Raw genomic sequence first — 21,902 nt, forward strand, 5'->3', positions numbered from 1 at the left:
GCTGGGATGACCCCCGAGCCTGGGGGAATCCCGGGAGTGACATTGCTGTGCTCCTCGGCCCGGGGAGACGCTTCAGCCCCGGGTCGCAGGCGGCTCCGGGCGGGGCTGGGCTGCCCGCAGAGATGCTGGTGCTGGCGGGCTGCGCGTCCCTCCCGCGGAGCTCTGAGCTGGCAGTGCGACCATTAGCCCTTAATTAGCAATTAGTTATTTTTTATTTTTTTTGGGGGGGAGCCTTCTCGCCCCTTGGGTACAGCGTGAAGCACCATTTCAGCCCAGCCAGAGAAGCCAAACTGGGTTGGGACTCGGTTTTTGTGCCCATCTCCTGAGTTTGCAGCGGTCCCTGCCTGCCCCGCTCGTGGCTGCCGGGGGTGGGGATGGGATTCGGGCAGGGAATGGCCCCGGGAGCACCTCAGCCCTTTCCCAAACTCCTTCTCCTTCGTTTTTCTTGGCCCCGGGTGAAGGGATCTGGATGGCTACACACAAACTGCCCGGATGCTCTGCAGCTGGGATGCAGAAAGCTTTGAGGTGCGGGAAAGCCTAAAAATCCTGATAATGACAGTAAAAAAAACCCACAACAACAACAAAATAATCAATAAACCGATGTAAAGACGATGTAAAGACTTCGGGGTTTTCTTGGGGTTTTTGGGGGGTTTTTTTCCCCTCTCTTTCCACAAATGACAGAAGGAGGAAAAAAAATCTACATAAAGTTTAAATAGATTAAGAATTGAAACGCAGTTACAGAAAGAAGCTGACCAGATTTGATCTAGCCCAAAACTCACGGCAAATGCACCAAAAAAACCAGACACAGCTGCTGCAGTATTTTTATGTACCCCATATATATATATATATATATATATATGTAAAATTAAATACAAAAAGGTACCTTGGATCAAGTTAAGAGTGTGACAAGGGGCAGAAAGTGGCAGAAATCAGGGAAAACGCTCGATTTCATGGAAGGGTTCCAGGGATGCTCACACCGGCCCCACTCCACTCCCACTCAGCCTGGGATTAAGCGCGTATTAAGCACGCACTTAAAGCCTGAGGAGGGTTTAAGCTGGTGCTTAAGAGCTCCAGCCCCTGCTCCTGCCTCTGGATCTGCCAGCAGGAGCAGCTTCCAGGCTCGGGGCCAAAAAAGGGGGAGATGGGAAAAAGGGAAACCTGATAAAAGTACTAATTACGGGATAAATGGGTTCTGGATGTTGTTTTGGTCAGTGTCACAGCCTTAATGATATTTCCATGATATCTTTTTTTTTTGTACTTAATTCCTTTTACAAGAAGTGAAAAAGAAAAAATAGAAAAAATGACAGAAGATTATTAAAAATTTTCTATTCTTTGCCCATGAAAAGGGAACAGTTCGTAGCTCATCAAGTCTGGCAAGGAAATATGTTCTCATTCACGTTTTTATTTGATTCCTTTTATTAATTTTTTTTTAATTTTTATTTTTTTAAAAAAAGTGTATTACGTACCCGATAAACTGGAACAGCTCTGAAAGAAGAAAGAACTGGTCCACTGGTTAAATATTTATATCTTTTTTTTTTCTTTTTTTTTTCCTTTCTTTTTTCTTTTTTGTTGAAAAAAAAACAAACAAACAAAAAAAAAGGTTTGTACAGATTCCATAGACCAGAAAACCCTCTGAAGTAGTAAAGAACCTGCTGGGGCAAACGACTTGAAGCTTTGTGGTTTAAAAAGTTGTGACAGAGGAATGGCTCCGTCGGGGTTGCTCTGGATTTGGTATTGGATTTATTGGCTGTTGAGGTCTTTGCTCTGCCAGGGATGCTCATCCCGAAAAATCTGCTCTGGAAAAAGCTGCTGCGCATGCATAACAAGCTGATTTTGCAAGCATTCACCGTTCAGCATCAAATTTTCATCTCCCAAAGCCAGCTAAAAACGGGGCCTGTCTGCACCAGAAGCGCTGAGCTGGGGATGTCCCACGTCAATAAATAAATAAAAGTGAGAACAAGAGCCAAAGTCACCGAGAGCCCCGGCAGAGGAGCAGAGCCAGAGACCTCCTGCATCCCAAAGCAGCCAGGGCTGAGCCCGGGTGGGATTTATGGGATAGATGGGATTGATGGGATGGGATGGGATGGGATGGATGGGATGGGATGGGATGGGATGGGATGGGATGGGATGGGATGGGATGGGATGGGATGGGATGGGATGGGATGGAATGATGGGATCACGGGATGGGGAGGGATGAGGGGAGCTTGTCCACAACTCCAACATGCCAGAGGGAGAAGGCGTTTCTAGGCTGACTTCCCCCCCTCTGTCACCACGGGAGGGTTTGCAGGGGCTCTCCCGGCCCAGGGAGGGCTCAAGCACAGGCAGGGCTTTGCCGGGCACCGCAGGGGGATTAAAGCAAAGCAAGCAGGAGGCTCGTCCAGCGAGAGACCCTTCCTGGCACGGGCTCGACATTCCATACATTCCTACCTTCTCGCAGGTAAATCTTTGAAGAAGAACCTTTTTTTTTTTTTCTTCTTTTTTTAGGTTTTTTTGTCCCTTTTTTTTTTTTTTTTAGAAAAGTGCTTTGCTGGGTTCTGCAGGAGGGAGAGGTGCTCTTGGTTCGTTTTCCTCTTTTCGAGGGACGATTTCTCTCCCTGCACACAACGAACCTCCCCTGCTCAAGGAAGTGCTACTTTCAGTCACAAGGTCAGGGTAAACACGTTTTTCAAATGTAAAGCAGTTTCAACTGTTTAAAGCACAACCATAGGGATGCGAGGAAAAAAAAAATAAAACAAAAAAACCAAGCACTTTGCAAGAATTAAATAAAGCATGTAATAAATACGAATCATAAACTTCTGTACACAGGAGTAAGGGTTTGGGTATTTTTCTTTTTTTTTTTCTTTTTAATCATTTAATCAATATAAAAAAAGATTTTTTTCTGTTTTGCTTTTGTTTTCAGTGCATCTTCTTCCTCTTTAAAATGCTTAACCCTTTCCTTTCTGCATCTCTCAGGCCCAGGATTACGCACACCTAAATGGCAAAAAAGACAAGGTCTAACAAACCCCCTTTCCAAAAAACTCTAAAAAAATATTCACAGCCTCAAACAGTTTTGTACATTTCAAGCAACAAAAGGTATAGAAAAAGGCACAAGTAACTGCATACATGTGGAGATAATACCAGACTGGGACAAAGAAAACCAGGAATTTTCCATGGGTTTGGTCATTCACTAGAGTGCTTCTTATGATTATACTAAAGGAAATAGTGTTGAAAATGTCTGTTGATTTTACAGAGGAAGCCTAAAGGTGGAACAGCTGGCGGAGGCTTAAGTACTTCCCGCGCTTTCATCCACCTTTTCATGAGTTTGACCTAAATCGGAGTGCTCTGGGTGTGGGCTGCTCCCGGAGAGGTTCCTGGGCCGCAGGGAGCAGGGCTGGGCCTGGGGGTGGCCAGGGGGGGCTTCTGCGGGGCCGTCCCTGGCCAGCGAGGGGTCGGCTGAGATGAAAGTGCAGGCTGGTTCCGAAGGGGTGCTCGAGCTGCCCGATTGCTGCTTGCCCGTGCCTTTGGAGGGTTCCTCCCCGCTGGCCGAGGGCTCTGGAGAGGGCTCCCGGGGGGTGCTGGGGCTGCCGGGGGACACCGAGGGCCCCGGCTGCTGGGCCGGGCTGGGCTCGGCCTCCGCCGCGGGCCTGTGCTCCTCCTGCTCCGCCTGGAGCTCGCTAGTCCTCATCTTCCCCTCCGAGAAGCCACCAGCCGCCGGCTCCGGGGACAGGGTGTACTTGGAGACCTTGGCCACGGGCGACACGGACTCCGACGAGGGCTCTGGAGGGCTCGGGGGCTCCCCGTCCCTCCTGGCGGCCCGGCCGGCTGCGGGGGCGAGGTGTCCGGCTTGCAGGGGCAGCACGGGCCCGGGCACCAGGCCGGCGTGGGAGCTGGGCCTGGCCTGCACCATCTGGATGCCCCCGATGGGGATCATGGGGTACGGGGTCCTGGCGAGCTGCTGCGAGTGCAGCGGGAGGTGGCTGAAGACATTCTCCTCCCCTCGGCCGGGAGCGTGGAGGTCGTGAGGGGCCTGCAGGGCCCGGGGGCACGCGGGCTGCGGGGCGCCAGGGGAGCAGGGCGGGCTGCGCGGTTCCGTCTTCTGTGCCGGGGGAAAAGAAGAGCTGGGTCAGTGTGACACGAGGGCGATGGCCTCAGCAGCAGCAGGGCAAGGGCTGGGGTCAGTGTTTTGTTGTGATTTGAGGTAGGTCAGTCAATCGAGGGAGATGTGGAGCCCCGAACCTTTAAGGTGAGGAGCAGCACAACCCGCAGCGTTTCCCTTCTCGGGGGGGAAGGAGGACACGGGTCAGGGTGACACACAGGCCCTCACTGCAAGGGCTGGGGTTATTTTTGTGTTTTGCTTTGAGGGAGGACAATCAGCTGAGGAGATGTGGAGCTCCAAACCTTTAAGGTGAGGAGCAGCACAACCCACAGCGTTTCCCTTCTGGGACAAATATTCCCATGGTGTGTTGGGGCACAGATCCAGGGTTTTGGCTTAGGCCTGGATCATTATAAAATCAGAGATTTATTTGGTTGGAAGGGACCTTTTTAAAGGCCATCTTGTCCAACCCCCTGCCATGGCAGGGACATGTTTAACTAGACCAGGTTGCTCCCAGCCCCATCCAACCTGGCCTTGGGCTCTTCTAGGGATGAGAGGCAGCCACAACTTCTCTCAGCAACCTGAGCCGAGGGTCTCACTCCCTCAGAGTAAATAATTTCCTCCTTAGCTCTAGTCTGGATCTCCCCTGTTTTAGTTTAAAACCATCACCCCAACTCTCAGAGCTGCCTCTGAAACACCAGCAGAAGTGACAGCGTTTGCTGCCAGCTGAGCTGCATTGAGGATCCCTGTCAGTGCAGGGGGTTCCTGAGAGCCCAGAAAGAGGTTCTTTAATTATTTATCTATTAATTAATTTATTTTCACTGTGCTTTCCTGAAGCAGGATTGCATCCTTACAGCTGCTGAGTGCAGGGATGCTCCAGTGAGAGGAGGCATTAACTCCAGCACACCCAGCAGTGGGTCCCCACCACCACCCTCATGGGGTGCTCTGTGCAAATCAAGGGTTCAGACCCTACATTTTACCTTTTCCTTTTTCTCTCTCGATGCTTCCCATAGTTTCCTAACGTACATCATGGAGAGATATGTGGCTAAACAGAAATGGATTAATTAGTGATGAGGTCATGACTAAATCCCTGCACAGGACTCCCAAGAAGAGGAAGCAATAGAAACTGAAATCAACTTTCAATTAAGATGGGGTTGGAGAAAAAAATGTGAGGATCCACTGGAGGGCACATTTCTTTGTAGGATTATAGGGAATAATTCCCTGATCCTGTGAGCTGGATCTCTGAAGAGGCAGCAGAGGAAAGCAGCAAAAGAGAATGGGAAAGAGAAAAAGGAAGAGCCACAACAGGCAGTGTGTGCTGGGTCAGCAGAGACAAGCCCAAACACTGCCAAATGTCACTTATCCACAGGAAGCCTTGGCTAAATCACTTCAGGGATGCTGGGAAACCCCAAACAAATATTTCAGTGGTGCAACAGTCACCACGAGGAGAGGCTGCCCTAAGCAAGGGCCAGTGGGAAGGGAGATGGTCGTGGTGAGGCTTGGCAGCGAGCCTGACACTGGAACAGAGCTAAGATCATCTTCAAGCTCTGTTTGGGATCTGATAAACCCTCCTCTGGTCTTTCTGTCCCTTGTGGCCTTACCAGGAATGTTAATTTTGCAATGAAAGCCCAGCTGCCCATCGTGCTGATAAAGGGGAATTTTTCCATTCGGGTTTTTGCTGTTGCTTTGGAGGCACATGGAAAAGTAACAGTGGTGGCTCTGGGTGCAGAAAAGGAGCAGGAAAACAAAGCCCAAAGGTAAATGTGAACAAAGGAGCTGAAAGGTGGGAATGGCAGACAAGCAGGGCTTAAAACATTGTCTGCTCTTGTGGATTTGGGAGCTGCTCCAAGCAGAGGCAGCGGGAAGTTATCCTGACAGAAGAGATGAAGGATGAGGGTTCCCAGAGCCCTGAGATTCACCACAAGATGTGAACTGACAGGAAAGGGAAACAGCACTAAAGGAGCCAAGGTTTGTACCTAAAATAAAGGAGAGTCTCTGAGAAGGTGAGACAAAGGCTCAGAGTGGGGAGGAGGAGGAAGGAGGCACCACAGGACAGAAGGTTAGCATGGGCATGGAGAAAGGTCTGGAGAAGCCCCGGCTCAGCATCTGGGGTGGCAGGGGTTCTACAGAGGCCTCTCTCTCCCCCCAGTGCAGCCCCTGAGGGCTGGAGCCTCTCCCCACAGCGAGTGGATCTCACATTCATCAGCACAACTGACAGCAGAGCCAGGCACTCCAGCGGGGGTGGGAAACATTCCACCAAACCCCACATCAGTCTGCCTGCAGCTCTGGGAGCAACAGGCAATTTTCCTTTACCCACAGGCTTTGATTTGTCCAGCACAGAGATTAAATAGTGTTCTGGACCCAGTGGGAAACCCCTCTCTGTGCTAAAGAGAGAAGCAAGATGAGAGGAGAGATGTCCAAACAAACATTTCTCAGCAGCTCGTCCAGCAGAGCTGGCTGTGGGTGGACACAGGGCTCAGCCAGGGCTGCTGCAGAGCTGGCTCGGGTCACTGACCAGTGGAAAATGGCCACAGCTCCACCCCAGCGGGGGAAACCTCAGGGATGGGAATGAAATTCCCAGGAACAAAAAGGCTCTCAGTGATAATTAATCATTAAGAGGTTGTCCTTGCTGATTGTCCCAGCAGGACTGGCTGGCTCAGGAGTGGGAATAACCCCTTGGTGAAGGGATAACTTTATTTCTCTCCAACTGAGAAGGGCAGGACCCAAATGGGTGCCAAACCCACTGCTGTCCCCTGTCCCTGTTCTCTGGGTCACCTGTGACAGCGGTCTCAGAGTCCCTGTGCACTTCTGCATCACAGCCTTCACCAAAACCCACACCAGAGACCACCCTGTGGGGACCAGAGGGCAGCAGGGCACTGGACTTACCAGCTTGGACTCGTAGAGCTGTACGTTTTTGCCAAAGAACCTGTGAGGTAGAGGCATCGAAGAGAATATCCCGGGCTGGGCTTGATATGAGCTTGGAACTTTGTCCTCTGCTGATTTGCTACTGCCAGGCAAGTCCTCTTTGCCTGGGGGTGGATACCTGGACAGCTCCAAGCAGCCTGGAGACAAGACTTTCTTCAGGGAGAAGTACCTCAGGGATGCCATCTCTCTGCTGGGTGACGAGTGCCTGGCAGGGGACACTTCTCCGTCGGGGGAGAGGGCTGTCCTGGGGGACAGCTCCCTCCGGGGGGACAGGTGCCTGCTGGGCGACAGCTCGAGCCTCGGGGACACACATCTCAGGGGCGACGCCTCCCTCCTGGGAGAGAGGCGCTGGCAGGGGGACAGCCCCCTCCCCGGGGACAGGCACCGCAGGGGGGGCAGCTCTGCCGTGGGGGAGAAGCGTTTGGGGGAGGTTTCGTTTTTGGTCAGTAAGTGCTTCCTCGCTATCATTGGTCTGCTGCTGCCGCCCCCTCTGCCACAGTCCTGGCTCGGGGACCACCTTTTCCTCGGGGAGGTGTCTTTGGAGGTTGACAGGTCCATGGCCAAGGACATCTGTGGCCTTGTGACAGACTCTCTCTCAGCAGGAGCCAAGTGCTCGGTGGAGGTCAAAGCTGGTCTGTGGAGGCTCAAGAAGCTGTGGCACACAGCAACGTCGCTGCTGTCTGCTGACCACTTGGTCTCCAGCCCTGAGGAGGAGGAGGAGGCCTGCTGGCCTTCCCCTGCTTTCGGGGTGCTGGGAGCAGCCTCTTGAGCTGTGGATGTTTGGGTGCCTTCCTCTTGAGAAGACGGGGAGCCCCCTGAAGAGTGCAGCAGGAGGGTGCCGTGTTTGCCTTCCGGCAGCTTCGGCGCTGGCTCATCTTGGCTCTCCTCTTCCTCCTCGTCTTCCTCGTCCTCATTGTCGTCATCGTCGTCAGATTCCTCGAGGTCTGAAAACTGGTGTTCCTCGATGGGCTCAGATCCCTCCCGCCCCTCAGAGTCCTGGAAAAGGTCTTCACTGGTTCCTGGAGGCAAACACAAAACCGGGAGTGTAAAGCACACGGTCAGGGGCTATTTTTGTGTTAAATCTTCTCACAAAACACATGTAAGGGGCTATTTTTGTGTTAAATCTGTTCACAAAACGCATGTAAGGGGCTATTTTTGTGTTAAATCTGCTCACAAAACACATGTTCAGGGTCTATTTCTGTGCTAAATCTGCTCACAAGCTCCAAGAGCACAGAAGGAGAGAGGACCCAGCTGCTCCCAGGTCTGATCATCTGCTTTGAAGCTGCAGCTTTGCCCTCTCTGCCAGCTCCAGTGCTGATGGTCCCAGGGGATCCCAGTGAACCCCAGTGAACCCCACTGTACCCCAGTTTCAGTTCTGTCAGCACATGCAGCCCTCAGTCCCTGCTGGGCACCTGCACCACTCTTTATTTGCTCTAAAATCCAAAAAAAATGGCTTTAATAGAGGAGAACAGCAGCACCTTCATCCTCCAGTGGGGTTTGATGATTATTTGTTAGGATGGTGGCTCCAGAACATCCACAGTGCCACCAACTCCACACGTTGGGCCTTTTCCTGCCTAGATTTCATGAGAGCTAAACATCAGCAAGGCAGATAAAAATCAAACAAAGGGGTGGAAGGAACCTCTGTGGACTTTTCCTGGCTAGGATAAATTCCAGCTGTGGTTCAGATGCCTCTGTGGGGCAGAGGGTTTGGGGCTTTGTAAATCAGAGCTTGTAGGCAGTGAGGAGGATAAAAGAGCAAATTCTAAAGGACTTTAAAGATTTCCATATTTAAAGGCAGGTTAAAATACATCTCTCTGCTGCTTGAAGGGCCAGCAGGAGCTTTCTGAGCTGGATACCGAGCTTTCAGCGCTCAGAGAAAAATCTGCCTTTCCCCTGGCGGGTGTGCAGCGCTGCTGGCAGCAGTGACAGCCCCGGAGTCCGTCGGGAACAGCCGCTGGATGTCACTGCAGCGCAGCAGAACGGCGCTGCCACGTCCCCTGCTCCGGAGGGGCTGCGAGTGTCCGGCCGTGCCCAGCGGGGCGCCCAGAGAGGGGGCAGAGCGGCTGGGACACACCCGGATCGCTGTGACAGCCGTGTGTGACACTGTGTGTGACACTGGTGTGTGACACTGTGTGTGACACCTGTGTGTGACACTGTGTGTGACAGCTGTGTGTGACATTGGTGTGTGACACCTGTGTGACACTGTGTGACACTGGTGTGTGACACTGTGTGTGACACCTGTGTGTGACAGCTGTGTGACAGCTGTGTGTGACACTGTGTGTGACAGCTGTGTGTGACAGCTGTGTGTGACATTGGTGTGTGACACCTGTGTGACACTGTGTGACACTGGTGTGTGACACTGTGTGACACTGGTGTGTGACACTGTGTGTGACACCTGTGTGTGACAGCTGTGTGACACCTGTGTGTGACAGCTGTGTGTGACACCTGTGTGTGACACCTGTGTGTGACACTGTGTGACACCTGTGTGTGACACCTGTGTGTGACACCTGTGTGACACCTGTGTGACACATGCCAGCCCTGCCAGCCCATCCCCATCGGGCCGGTCTGGCACGCTGCTCCTGCAGTGCCCAGCCTGGAACTGTCCCCACTCAGAGCTGTCACTGCGAGCAGCAGCTGCAGGGGACATTAAGGGCACACCTGCCCACAGCAGCCAGGGTGGCTCCAGAGGGGACACGGCCACACAGCACCGAGTCCCCATCACGCACTAAAGAGTCTGAAATTTGAGTTATTTGGACCACCAGGGCCTTGCAAGCAACTGCTCATGGAACATTTGGCATTCCCAGTCACATGGTGCCTTGGGTTGAGAAATGTAACCAAAAATGTGTATTCCATTTTCATCTGTTGAAGCCGGTTGGGAGATATTGTTCTTTATCTCTTGTAACTCTAGGGGGGGAAGAGGGCAGATGCCTTCTGTTAATGGACACCTGATAACACCAGATAAGGCAGGGCCTCCTTATCTCTTCCTCCCCCCATCCTCCTCCGAGGGACATCCCCTGTGAATGGGCCATTGAAGGCTCTCCCATGACTGATAACATCACCTCATCCCATTGGGAGATGCTGCACCCAGCGGGAGGAGCCAAAGCCTTTCCACGGGATAAAACAGCAATCCCAAACACCAAGGGAGCCGTTCCCACTGGATTCCCAGAGGATGACTGGACCCTTTCCTGAGGATCATCTCTGCTCCAACAGAGCCACATCTGTCACTGTGGGAGGACTCACTGCGGGCTGCTCCAACACCCTGCCCAACAGGGTGTCAGGTTTGCATTCTGACTCTGTCAGTGCTCCTTTGTACTATTGCATTTATTTTATTTTATTTTATTTTTACCTTTCTTGTTGTTTGTCCTTCTCTCTCTATTAAATTGTATTTCTGACTTGGAGTCTCACTGTTTTGCTTTCAAACCAGCACACATGGATTTTCCCATGGCTGATTATCCAGCTGGGATTCTGCCTGAGACTGCAAAGGGAGAGGAGCCTCTCATCCCGGTTTAATTCTCCCTGCAGCAGTCCCTGGAGGCAGAGCCATCCCAGCAGCTCTCCGAGGAGAGGCATTCTGGCACTCATTGTGAAATCCTCCCTGGGGATGGGGGCTCCTGGGCCCTGGCTGTTTGCAAACTCCCAGGGGAACTGAGCTCAGAACAAATATTATTCCAAACTCCCAGCTGTAGGCTGAGCCGTGCGTATTTCCTGCTTGGAACAGGAATGCAGCTCCCTGGCAGAGCTGTGAGCCAGCCCCTGGCTCTGGTTTTGGGCTTGGGCACAGACAGGAGCTGTGCCTGCTGCTGGTGCTCTCCTTTCTCTGCTCCAGCTGGGACAGAGCAGGGTCAGGGGTCAGGAGCGAAGGGAAAGTGAAGGCAGCCCCAAAATGAGGAACTGTTTGCATTTGCCACCACAAATTCCAGCGAGGGAAACATCCCAGAGAGTCCTGGGACAGCCCCAGGGAATTGCTTTGGGCTCCTGACACGATTCCTGCAGGCAGGGACAGAGCTCAGGCCTGAGCCCAGGCTTCCAAAATTCATCTGCTGAGCTCATGGCGGGAGAAAGGACAGGGAGGGAGGGGGGAAGGAAGGAGAGAGGGAATTAGTGGGAACGTGTCCTGCTGACAGCTTTGTCTGAGGTTGCATCTCATTCCATGGGTGTTATTTATTCTCCCCAGCTGGTACCACCCCACGGAGCCCAGCCCAGGCAGGAGTGAGGAATTATGCTCCAATCTCCTTTTATAGTAACACCCCTTGCTTTCTGCTGCCCCTTAAATAGAAATACAAACAATCAAGTGAAATACAACCCCGGTTTAAAATAATCCAGGGAGTTTTAGGAACTGCTGCTCCCTCCCTGCCTGCCTCCAGAGGAAAGCACAGTAACCTTCCTTTGTGTCATATGGAAATGGGAGCCTTTATTATTATTGTTATTATTATTATTATTATTATTTATTATCTAATTAAAACAGCCCATTTAGTTCCTGTTCCGAGACTCTTTTCAAGGAAGAGTGAGGGCACAGGGGAGGGCTCCTTGCAGCCCCCCACCCTGAGAGCAGGAGCTGTGATCACAGCTGGGATCTCGGATTTCTCATGCACCTTTCTGCCCTCCCTGTGTTATTTTCTCATTCATCCAAAAGGCCCCAACCATTAGAGGACAAAATCCCATTTTCTGCCACTCTCCTTGGCTGCTGTATTTAATATTGACATTTGTGAGCAATGGGCCTCTCTGCTCATGGAGGAGAATATTCCCATTTCCAGCAGAAGTCCAGTGTTGGTTTAACCAGGTGGGAGAGAAGCTGGGAGGAAGGAAAGGGGGAAGGAAAGGGGAAAGGGGGAAGGAAAGGGAAAAGGGAAAAGGGAAAAGGGAAAAGGAAAGGGGAAAGGGAAAAGGAAAGGGAAAAGGAAAGGGAAAAGGGAAAAGGAAAGGGAAAAGGAAAGGGGAAAGGGAAAAGGGAAAAGGAAAGGGGAAAGGGAAAAGGGAAAAGGGAAAAGGGAAAAGGGAAAAGGGAAAAGGGAAAAGGGAAAAGGGAAAAGGGAAAAGGAAAGGGGAAAGGGAAAAGGGAAAAGGGAAAAGGAAAGGGGAAAGGGAAAAGGGAAAAGGGAAAAGGAAAGGGGGAAGGAAAGGGAAAAGGGAAAAGGAAAGGGAAAAGGGAAAAGGAAAGGGAAAAGGGAAAAGGGAAAAGGGAAAAGGGAAAAGGGAAAAGGAAAGGGGAAAGGGAAAAGGAAAGGGAAAAGGAAAGGGAAAAGGGAAAAGGAAAGGGAAAAGGAAAGGGAAAAGGGAAAAGGAAAGGGGAAGGAAAGGGAAAAGGAAAGGGGAAAGGAAAGGGAAAAGGGAAAAGGGAAAAGGAAAGGGAAAAGGAAAGGGAAAAGGGAAAAGGAAAGGGGAAGGAAAGGGAAAAGGAAAGGGGAAAGGAAAGATCCTGTGAGCCCATCCCTGCCAAGGGCAGTTTTGTGCATCCCCCTGTGCAAACTCCCAGGGCTGAGCCCTGCCTGGATCCTGTTCCCCTCTCAGCACCCCAGCAGCTTCAGGAAGGGAAAGGCTTTACCTTCTTCGGCTTCCAGATCCACCAGTGAAGATACCAACACGCCCAGCTCCTGACATTTTTTGCTGTGGGCCTTTGACTTCATGTGTTTAGTCAGATTCCCTGAAAAGAAGCAGAAAATATATTTTACTCAAATGTGGCTCCTTTTCTCCACCTTCTTCCCCCCTGCCCCTCTTTTTTTTTTCTTTTTCCTTTTTTTCTTAATTTTTAAATATTTTTCCTTTTCTTTTCTCTTTTTTCTTTTTTTCTCTTTTTTCCTCATTTTTTTCTTTTCTTTTGTTTTCTTCTTTTCCCCTTTTGCAAGCTCGGCAGTCACAACTCAAAACCCTCTCTGGACCAGACAAAGGTCCCTGACTGTCCCTGAGCCCCAGCCCACTGCAAACCCCCCGTGACACGAGGCCAGGTCCCCCTTCCCTCCCTTTGCTGCTGCCTTGGGGTGTAGGAGGAGGTGCAGGAAGGGCTGTGGAACCTTCCAGGTGTTGTGCAGCCTGGGAAAATGGCTGGGGCACGCTTTGGGGGCTGGGGGAAGAGAAGGCCTGAGCTGCTTTCAGCTGTGGGGGTGAAGCAAATTAAAAATGGTAGGAAAGAAGGGATGGGAAAGAAATCCCAGTGTGGCATCACCTCCAACCTAACAGCCCCACCTGCCTGGAGGGGAGAAGCTCCTCAGCACCTCAGGGCAGGGCAGTTCAACCCTGGAAATGTTCCAAAAATCTGTGGATGTGGCACTTGGGGGAGTGGGGCAGTGGTGATGGCCTTGGCAGTGCTAGGGAAGGGTTGGGCTGGGTGATCCTAGAGGGCCTTTCCAGCTTTAATGATTTTATGAATTCATGACAAAATGAGTGTTTGAGCTGCCAGCAAGACAGAAAAACTCTGCATTCCCATTTCCCCCCAAAAGGCTGGCTCAGGTGCTCTGGAAACATTCCAAAAACATATGGATGTGGCACCTGGGGACATGGGGCAGTGGTGATGGCCTTGGCAGTACTGGTGAAGGGTTGGGCTGGGTGATATTGGGGGGCTTTTCCAGCCTTAATGATTTTATGGATTTATGATAAAATGAGTGTTTGAGCTGCCAGCAAGCAGGGAAAACCCTACATTCCCGTTTTCCCCCAAAAGGATGGCTCAGGTGCTCTGGAGGGCACCAAAGGGCCGGGCCAGCTCAGCTCCTCCAGCAGGAGGAGCCTTGGACACCGCTGGAATTCAGAAAGCTCCAAAGGAGGCTTCCTTGGGGCCAGGGTAGGAAGAGCAGCCCCTGGGAGAGGGAGAACAGGATGAGGGGTCACCGGGGGCTGCTCTGGAATAACTCCTGGGCATCAGAGGCCACCTCTCTAATTCTACCTCCCAAATTACAGGCAGCTTAATTAGACACTAATTAACCTCACTTATAGCCCAGGGAAATGCTGAACAAAGGGGAGCATTTGCTGGAGGGGGAAAAGCAGGCAGGTGGAGCAGACAAGACAATGAAGGGTAAGAGAATTAAAGCGAAAATGTCCCATTTTCCCTTTTCCTCTCCTGCAGCTCTTCCTAAAACCCCTGACTGCAGATGGGATTTAGATTAATCCATCCAGTCCACGGCAGGGACACCCCCCACTATCCCAGGGTGCTCCAAGCTCTGTCCAGCCTGGCCTTGGACACTTCCAGGGATTTATGGGCTGAGAAGAAACCTGGGCCCTGCTGAAGGAGTGTTTGCATTTCCCATCCCCTGCTCTGCCCTCAGCTTTGCTGGAGCTGGCACCTGAGGGCACTGAGGAGCACCAGGGTTGGTTTTCTCACCCAACAATTTAAAAAAAAAAAAAAAAAAAAAAAAAAAAAAAAAAAAAAAAAAAAAAAAAAAAAAGAGGAAAAGCAGAATTCTCCTACTTTATTCAACCTCCAGCAAGAACTGAGGTGCTGCAGTCCAAAGTCCCCAGTCCCTGAGCTGGTGGGAGCACAGAGGGCCCCTCTGAGCCTCTCCTCCTGCTGCTCTGGATATCAGGGATGAAAAAGCCCCTATTCACTGGAGCAGGGCATTACCCGTGGTGCCCTCAGCTCTCAGAGAGTGCCACAACCACCCAGCTGCCACCTTGATATCTCCTTAGCCCATGAATTATTTATTTCAGCCCATTTTATACAAAATGGAGCAGCTCCAGCAGGAAAGACCACGAGAGACAAAGGCTGGCTCTATATCCCTGTGTATCTGGCACCCAACCTGGATGTGGATTCAGGGGATGTTTAATAACTTGAATGCAGCAAAACAGCTCAAAATAAGAGAGATTTATTATTTTTAAGGCTCATGTTTAACTGCCCTTATCCCCACGGTCAGGACACTCAGGTGTGAGGATGAGGCCAGCCTGGCTCAGCTCCCTGCTCCAAATCAGAGCCTCTTTCTCCACCCCAAAACAGGAGTTTTGTCGTGGCCCCAAACCCACCCTGTGAGCCAGGAGTGTGTTCTCATGGACATCTCTGCTCCCAGTGAATCACCACTGCCTGAAAATTAAAAAAAAAAAATCATCCACAGTCCCAGCTGTGGCCTCATGGAACTGGAATTTCATTTTGGACATGAAAACCAGTGAAAACACAGCCTGAGTCAGTGTGCTGCGGTCCAGGCTGTGCTGCTGCCTGTCCAGCTCACACCTCACAGCCCGGCTGCCAGAAATGTCCCATCCCTGCAAAATCCTGACCTGGAGCCTCTCCAGGGGCAGCAAACAGAAAATCAGCCCGAGGCAGCGGCTGCTGGGAGCAGGGATTCAGCTGAGTGGGGAGGGGACATCCCCAGGCCCCAAAACCAGCCCCTAAATCCTCTGTGCCACCAACAGCCAGCCCTGGGGCCACCAGGAGGGACAGCAGGAGTTCCTGAGGGGAGGGGGCTGTTCAGAGCCACTTAGGACTCAGGTGCTCCGAGGCCACCATGGCCACCTCAGGTGTCCCGAGGTTGGACACAGCAGTGTCCCTGTCCCTGTGCAGCTGCAGGAGCTGGGCAGGGCGCCCTGAGCCCTCCCGCACCTCTGCTAGGGCTCAGGATGGGATGGAGCAGGGGTGGACAGGCTGTGCCAGGAGCCACCAGTGCCACCTCCTGCCCTGGTTTGTGTCCCTGGGCAGGCCAGAGTGTGGCTGCTGCCCTCCTCTCCCAGCCCAGGCACTGCCAGCTCCCAGTGCCAACAAATCCACCTCAAACACCAAACAACCCATTCCAAGCTTTGTTTCCCTCCCTTCCAACTCCTTTTTCCTCTGCCCTGTCTCTGCCTTCATCCCCCTTGCTCAGACCAAGGTAAAGCTGCTGGCCAAGATCCTCCTGCAAAGCTCTGGGTGCAAATTTTATTGGAGAAATCCCAACAGAGCAGGGATGCTGCACCCTTTTAGAGAAGGGAGACTCAGCAGGGCAGGTCCTCATCTGCCCCCTCCGCAGCGTTTTAAGGAAATTAAAAGCTGGAGGCTCCTTTGCACTGGCTGAGAAACTGAGTGATCATCCTGGGAGCAATGTGGAGGACAAGGATATTTATCTGATCAGGGCTCTTCTTGCAGTTTGTGTTTTTTCAGACCCCTTAATTAACGCTGGCAGGATGAAACGCTCAAGTCCTTGGGCACATTTCCAGTAAAATCAACGCCACTTTGCCTAAGTGAAAGCTGGATCTGAATCCTACCAGGGAAGACTCACAGCTACTTGTTGCCTTGCAGAGTTCTGGCTCCCAAGTTAAAAAAAGGGAAAAAAAAGAAAACCACACAGCATTGCTTCCTTGGAAACCACGGAAAAACATCTTGGAGGGAGCAAGAGAGAGCAGCAGGGAGGCTGGATTTAAATAGCAGAGGAATTACACCGAGCCCTAAACAGGTAAGTGGTCCTTATTGGGGATTGTTTACCAAAAAAACTCCCAGGTTTGAAATGAAGTGGCTATATTTAAAAAGCCCTCAGGGATTCTGGGGAATTGTGAGCCCCAGGAGGAGCAGAGGCAGGGTGAGCACAGCTCCCATTACGCCTGCCCAGAGCTGTGCGCTGCAGCTGCCGGAGCTCTGCCCGTGCTGGGAGCTCTCACTCAGGACTTAGAGCAGCTTAAATGCTTGTGTTGTCTGGAGAAAGCTGTGACTCGGGGCTTCCAAAAGCACCTAAAGCAGCTTAATAGGGACTAGAAGTGATTTCCCTGTTAAATTTCACGAGGAAAATTAATTTTTTTGGTAAAGCCATTGTTGTGTTTTCAAGGTGACGGGGTTAAAGCGGAACACAGGGAGCTGAAGCACTGAGATTCCTGGGAACACCATCCTGTCTGTGCTGGGGATGCACCACCCTTTCCATTTCTGCTGTTAAACCTAATTGATTCAGCAACAACCAAAAAAATAACCCCAAAAACCAACAAATGACAGAGTGCAAGAGACAGCACCGTGACACCAACAGCCAGAGCTTCACAGGATTAACAATTGTCACATTCCCCTTTGAAAATCGTTTGCAAGGAGAGCAGCAGCTTCTCTGGAAAGGGGAGACGCCTCTGGAGCCAGGCTGGGAGAGCTGGGGGTGCTCCCCTGGAGAGGAGAAGGCTCCAGGGAGAGCTCAGAGCCCCTGGCAGGGCCTGAAGGGGCTCCAGGAGAGCTGCAGAGGGACTGGGGACAAGGGCTGCAGGGACAGGACACAGGGAATGGCTTCCAGTGCCAGAGGGCAGGGCTGGCTGGGAGATTGGGCAGGAATTGTTCCCTGGCAGGGGGGTCAGGGGCTGGGCTGGAATTGCCAGAGCAGCTGTGGCTGCCCCTGGATCCCTGGCAGTGCCCAAGGCCAGGCTGGACACTGGGGCTGGAGCAGCCGGGACAGGGGGAGGGGTCCCTGCCAGGGCAGGGGTGACACTGGGTGGGATTTAAGGTCCCTTCCAATTCAAACCATTCCAGGATTCTGTGATTTTGCTGGGAGATGCCCTCACACACAGAGAATCAGCCATTACAGATACTCTGTGCCCCAAAAAATCCTTGAAACAGGTTTTATGTGGGATTTTTATAGTGCACAGACCTTGATTTAGGTCTTGGTGTGGAGCTGACGTTCCCAGGTGAGACTTTATGAGGAGGAAATCTTTAATTTACAGAACACATTGGGCAGAGGAGTTCAATTTTGTAAAAAAAATCTATTATTATCTTTTATCCTTATTGACATATAGATTAAAGGAGTGAATTTGCACATGCAGCCTGCCCATATCCACACAGGCTATAAAATATCAGCCTCTTCCTGGATCAGACCTGTCCCTTGCATCAGCCAGCAGCTGATATTCCAGAAAGGTTCCCAGGATTTGCAGATTTCCAAATGCCAGCAATGAGCAGAATTCCCAGCCAGGCTGAGACTTTACTGCCTGCACTTGAAAATTCCAGTGAATATTTCCCTGGAAGTTCTCAGTCCTTTGCTTCCAGCGCTGAGTCCTGGATTTGTTTTTTCCCTTTCCCTGCAGAGCTCCAGAGCCCTTTTGCTCAGTTTCCCCTCCTGGATGGATCACTGGGGCATTTTCAGTTCCTCACATCCCGTGGGATGTTCAGGCAGGAAATCCCTGGGGATAACTCTGTCCTCATCCCAGGGGGTGTTTGTGACATCCCCAGGGGCACAGGGACCACACCCAGCGGCCCCCCAGGGATGCTCAGCACCCCAAAGGGCCCCACCCTTGGGATACTTTGGGAATGTGCCCGTCCCTCTCCCAGCAGGGAATTCTGCTGGAGTTTTCCGCCAGCTGGACCCGCTCTGTGCTTTCCAGACCCTGCTGGAGCTGCAATACCAATAAACTGTGCAGCCCTGTAAGGGCTGGGTGGGATATTTTAATGCATTTAATTTAATATATGTAATATATTCACATGTGCAGCACCCTCAGTGCTGTCAGGGGCTGATTTAAGGAACTGAAAATGAATTTATTGGAGACTCTGGCTGAGGCTGTGGAGCAGTCTGGTGTCTGGGAAGTGTGAGTGGCCCAGACTGTGAAATGGGTGTCTCCAGCCAGCAGGCACCGTGTCCTTGCACAGCTCCCTTTAAATTAAAGTGAAGCTCCTCGTCCCTTCTGACCTCCAGGCAGAGGCAGCAGCATCCACTCAGAGCTGTTCCATGCATTTTGTGCAGAAATCCTGAGGAAACTGGGAGCAATCAGGATGGGAGAGGGTGCTGTGAGTCTGAAGGAGGACAGAAAATAACTGAAAAGGGGAATTGATGTGCCAGCACTGCCCCTCATCCCAGCTCACCCTGAGCAGCAGTGAGGGAGGGGAAGGGAAAAGCTCTCCCCGACCTTCCTGAAAGGGAAAACAGCTTTTTCTTCATTTCCTTCCTGCCCAGAAAACAATGCAGGAGCTGCTGAACCTCCTTTAGAGACCCTCTTGGAGGCCACAGCCACAAAGCTCCACCGCAGTGGAGGGAGAGACACCTCATTAAGGAGGCACCTTCAGATCTGGTCCAGAGACACCAAATCAAACAAATCTCTACAAACCAGATTTCTAAGGCTGTTGTTCCCATCAGCTAAGCGAGCACACACCCCAAAAAATAAAATTGATCTCATGGATTTGCTTTAAAATAATAAAAAAATGTCTTTTTCCCGCAGTTCTGTGAGCCAAAGGAACAGATTTGCTTCCAGTGACAGAAAGGCACTAAAAGCTGACAATTAGTGAATAAAGGGAAATATTTAAAGCACTTTAAAGCAAAAGTTTTCCCAGTTCTTGGAACACGGACGTGGATTTTCAAGAGTGGGAGGGGTGGGGGGTGAGGTACACTTTAAACAGATAAAGATCCTCATTAAAAATAATAACAATAATAAAACCCCATTTAACTGCTTCCAGCCTCGAGAGTTTAGAGCATTAGATCATGCTGGAGAGATCTACCCCAGCCAAAACGAAGCCAGCTCCACAGACCTGCCCCTGGAGCTGATACTGAAGGCTAAAATTAACTCCGGAGAGCTGATTTCTAAAAAAGCTCCGTTTTTGTGCAAGTGCAGCCCGGCAGGGGGGAGAGCTGCAGCTTCTGCATTCTGCGATCCCCGGGGCTGCCAAACCCACCAGGCCAGCCAAACCCCTCCAGGATGAGCGGGGAAACACCAGTTCTGCAAAGCCCCTGCTCCTCTGGGTCTCTCTGGTTGTGAACCAGAGCTTGAAATCGCTTAAAAAAATGACTGGCAGGGACATGAGCAAAAAAAAAATGGATTTTCCTCCTGCCCTTGGTGGTGATTTTTCAAGCGATCCCAAACTCTTGTTGGCGATAACTCCATCACGAGCTGATGCTTTTATCAACACACAGAGGGCTTTTTCCCCAGATCTCCTCCTGCCCCCCAAACAGCTTTTCTCCCATTTTTAACAGCTTTTCTCTCATTTTTAACAGCTTTTCTCTCATTTTTAACAGCTTTTCCTCCATTTCTGGGCAGTCTGAGCACACCCCAGGGCTCTGCCCGTCACCCCCTCCCAGCACAGAGCCATTCTCATGCAGTTCCAAGTCACCATCATGCAATTATTTATCCACAAATCCCCGATCCGGGGATGTCCTGCCCATTCCATGCATCCACAGGCAAAGGGAGACTTTGCCATTCAAATCCCAACAGAGTGTTGATGATTTTTGTGGAAGGAAGCATTTCCATGCTCCCTTGCCCATGCCAAGCGGAAGAAGGGAAGTGTCTGTTGGCGATGTGCAGCCAGAGCTGACAGATCGTGGCCTTCCAGGAGCAGGGATGAAGAGCAAAGCAGCCAGAGAGGAGGTGGAGAGGATGGTTTGGTCCCAGCGTCCTGGGCACAAGCCCAAGAGAAGCGTGGTGGGAGTGGGGTGAAGTGACGGGAGAGGCTGAGCGGGTTCAGCCCCCCAAGGGAAACCTCGGAGCGAAGTCAAAGCAAGAGGGGACGAGAAAGGAAATGAATCAGAGACAGCTCCAGGATGGGAGGGAGAGGAGGAACCGCCGCTTGGATGTGCAGCATGAGAATCTGGCCTCACACCCGGTATCACTTCCCGTTGTCCCCAGTCCCCGTGAGCGCCAGCACGTTGTCACCCAGAAATCCCCGCCAGCCTTCCCAGCAAAGCCGCCGGCTCCAGGCACTGCCCACCCCGAGTCACCCACTCTGGTCACTTCCCTGGTGCTCCTCTGTCCCCTCTGGCCAGCACACGTGCCACAGAGCACTCAGCACCCCGTGCCCCTCCCTACGCCCACCCTGTGCCACTGCCTGGTGACACCAGGTCCCTCTGGGGCGCCGAACCCTCCCGGCTGTGTCACCCTCTGAGACTGATGGAGCTACAGACAGCGGGCGTTTCACAATATCCTGAGCTGGAAGGGACCCACAGGGACCACCCAGTCCAGCTCCTGCCTGGGACAACCCCCAGAATCCCCCCGTGTGCCCAAAAGCATGGTCCAGAGGCTCCCTGAACTCAGGTCCAGCTGTAACCAAGGATCTGAGCCCCACACTTGCTGCCTTATCCCAAGACTTGCTGCCACCAGAGATTTGTCCAACCCACGGTGCCAGACCCCTACAGGAAGGTAAAGGCACCTGGGCACCTCTGGCCCGTTTGGAAAGTCCCGCTCCCCGTTTCTCCTGGAACAGCCTGTCTGTTTGGTTTGCAGCTCCTGCCTCGCTCACTCACACCCTCCCTGAGGCCATGGCAGAGAGCCCCTGGTGGCGCTGATGATATCCTGGGATGAAGGCCCTCAGGGAGAAGGTCCACTGATGTGATACAGAGAATGTGGAAGCCACATGCAACTGCAGAGGATGAGAATGGGCAGGTCTGGAGAGCACCAGCAGGAAAAGCCACCCAGAGCCTGGATCTAGGGGCTCAGCCAGGAGCCTGGAGCTCCTGCTCTCACTCTGGGGTGGTTTTGTATGCAGCCCTGCCAGGGAAGCTGCAATTCAGGATTCTTCCCTTGGAGAAGCACAAGGAGGATGGCAGGGATGCTCTGCTGCAGCCTGGCTTAAACGCAGAGCAGCTCCTCTCTGGAAACACCAACTAATTTCCAACTCCCTCATCCCCCTCCCTCCATCTCCGGGGCTTTGGCAGCCCCTGGGAACTTTCCCTGGCCCTGTGCCAGTGCCCCCCAGCAGGCTGGCAGATGAGCAGAGGAGCTGGGAGCTGGCTGTGGCTTACCTTTGGTTTTAAAAGCAAAGTTACAGTACTTGCAGACGTACGGCCTGACGTCTGTGTGCGTGCGAATGTGTTTCTTCAGCATGCTGGGTTTCTTGCAGCGAATTCCACACTCCTCACAAACATACTTCCCTCTTCCACGGCCTCGCACATACACATACTCTTCGTTTGATTTGTACCTATGAGCAACAGGTGGCGTGATAAAGGGGAAAAAAAAAAAAAAGGGAAAAAAAAGAAGATTCCCACCTCAACAGAAGAAGTCACAACTTTGCTGGGTTAGTTCTGCACCACCAGTGTTGGTTATTGACACCACAGGTCTTGGTTGCTGTTTGGGAGCTCTG

The 21,902-nt window shown here is 51.9% G+C and overlaps 1 protein-coding gene across 1 annotated transcript in view; it reads right to left on the bottom strand.

The window, feature by feature from the left end:
• Positions 1–2,136: 2,136 nt before the first annotated feature.
• Positions 2,137–21,902, bottom strand: part of HIVEP3 (HIVEP zinc finger 3) — a 252,550-nt gene continuing 232,784 nt past the window's right edge. The window contains exons 8-11 of the mRNA XM_063418863.1: positions 21,565–21,740; positions 12,540–12,638; positions 6,959–8,016; positions 2,137–4,075 (exon numbers count right to left, since the gene is read on the bottom strand). Of these exons, the coding sequence (XP_063274933.1) occupies positions 3,263–4,075; positions 6,959–8,016; positions 12,540–12,638; positions 21,565–21,740 (2,146 nt within the window). The 3' untranslated portion in view covers positions 2,137–3,262. The remainder of the gene's footprint in view (positions 4,076–6,958; positions 8,017–12,539; positions 12,639–21,564; positions 21,741–21,902) is intronic.

This window comes from Prinia subflava, chromosome 24 (genome assembly GCF_021018805.1).
Source record: "Prinia subflava isolate CZ2003 ecotype Zambia chromosome 24, Cam_Psub_1.2, whole genome shotgun sequence".
In the NCBI taxonomy this organism is placed as follows: Eukaryota; Metazoa; Chordata; class Aves; order Passeriformes; family Cisticolidae; genus Prinia; species Prinia subflava.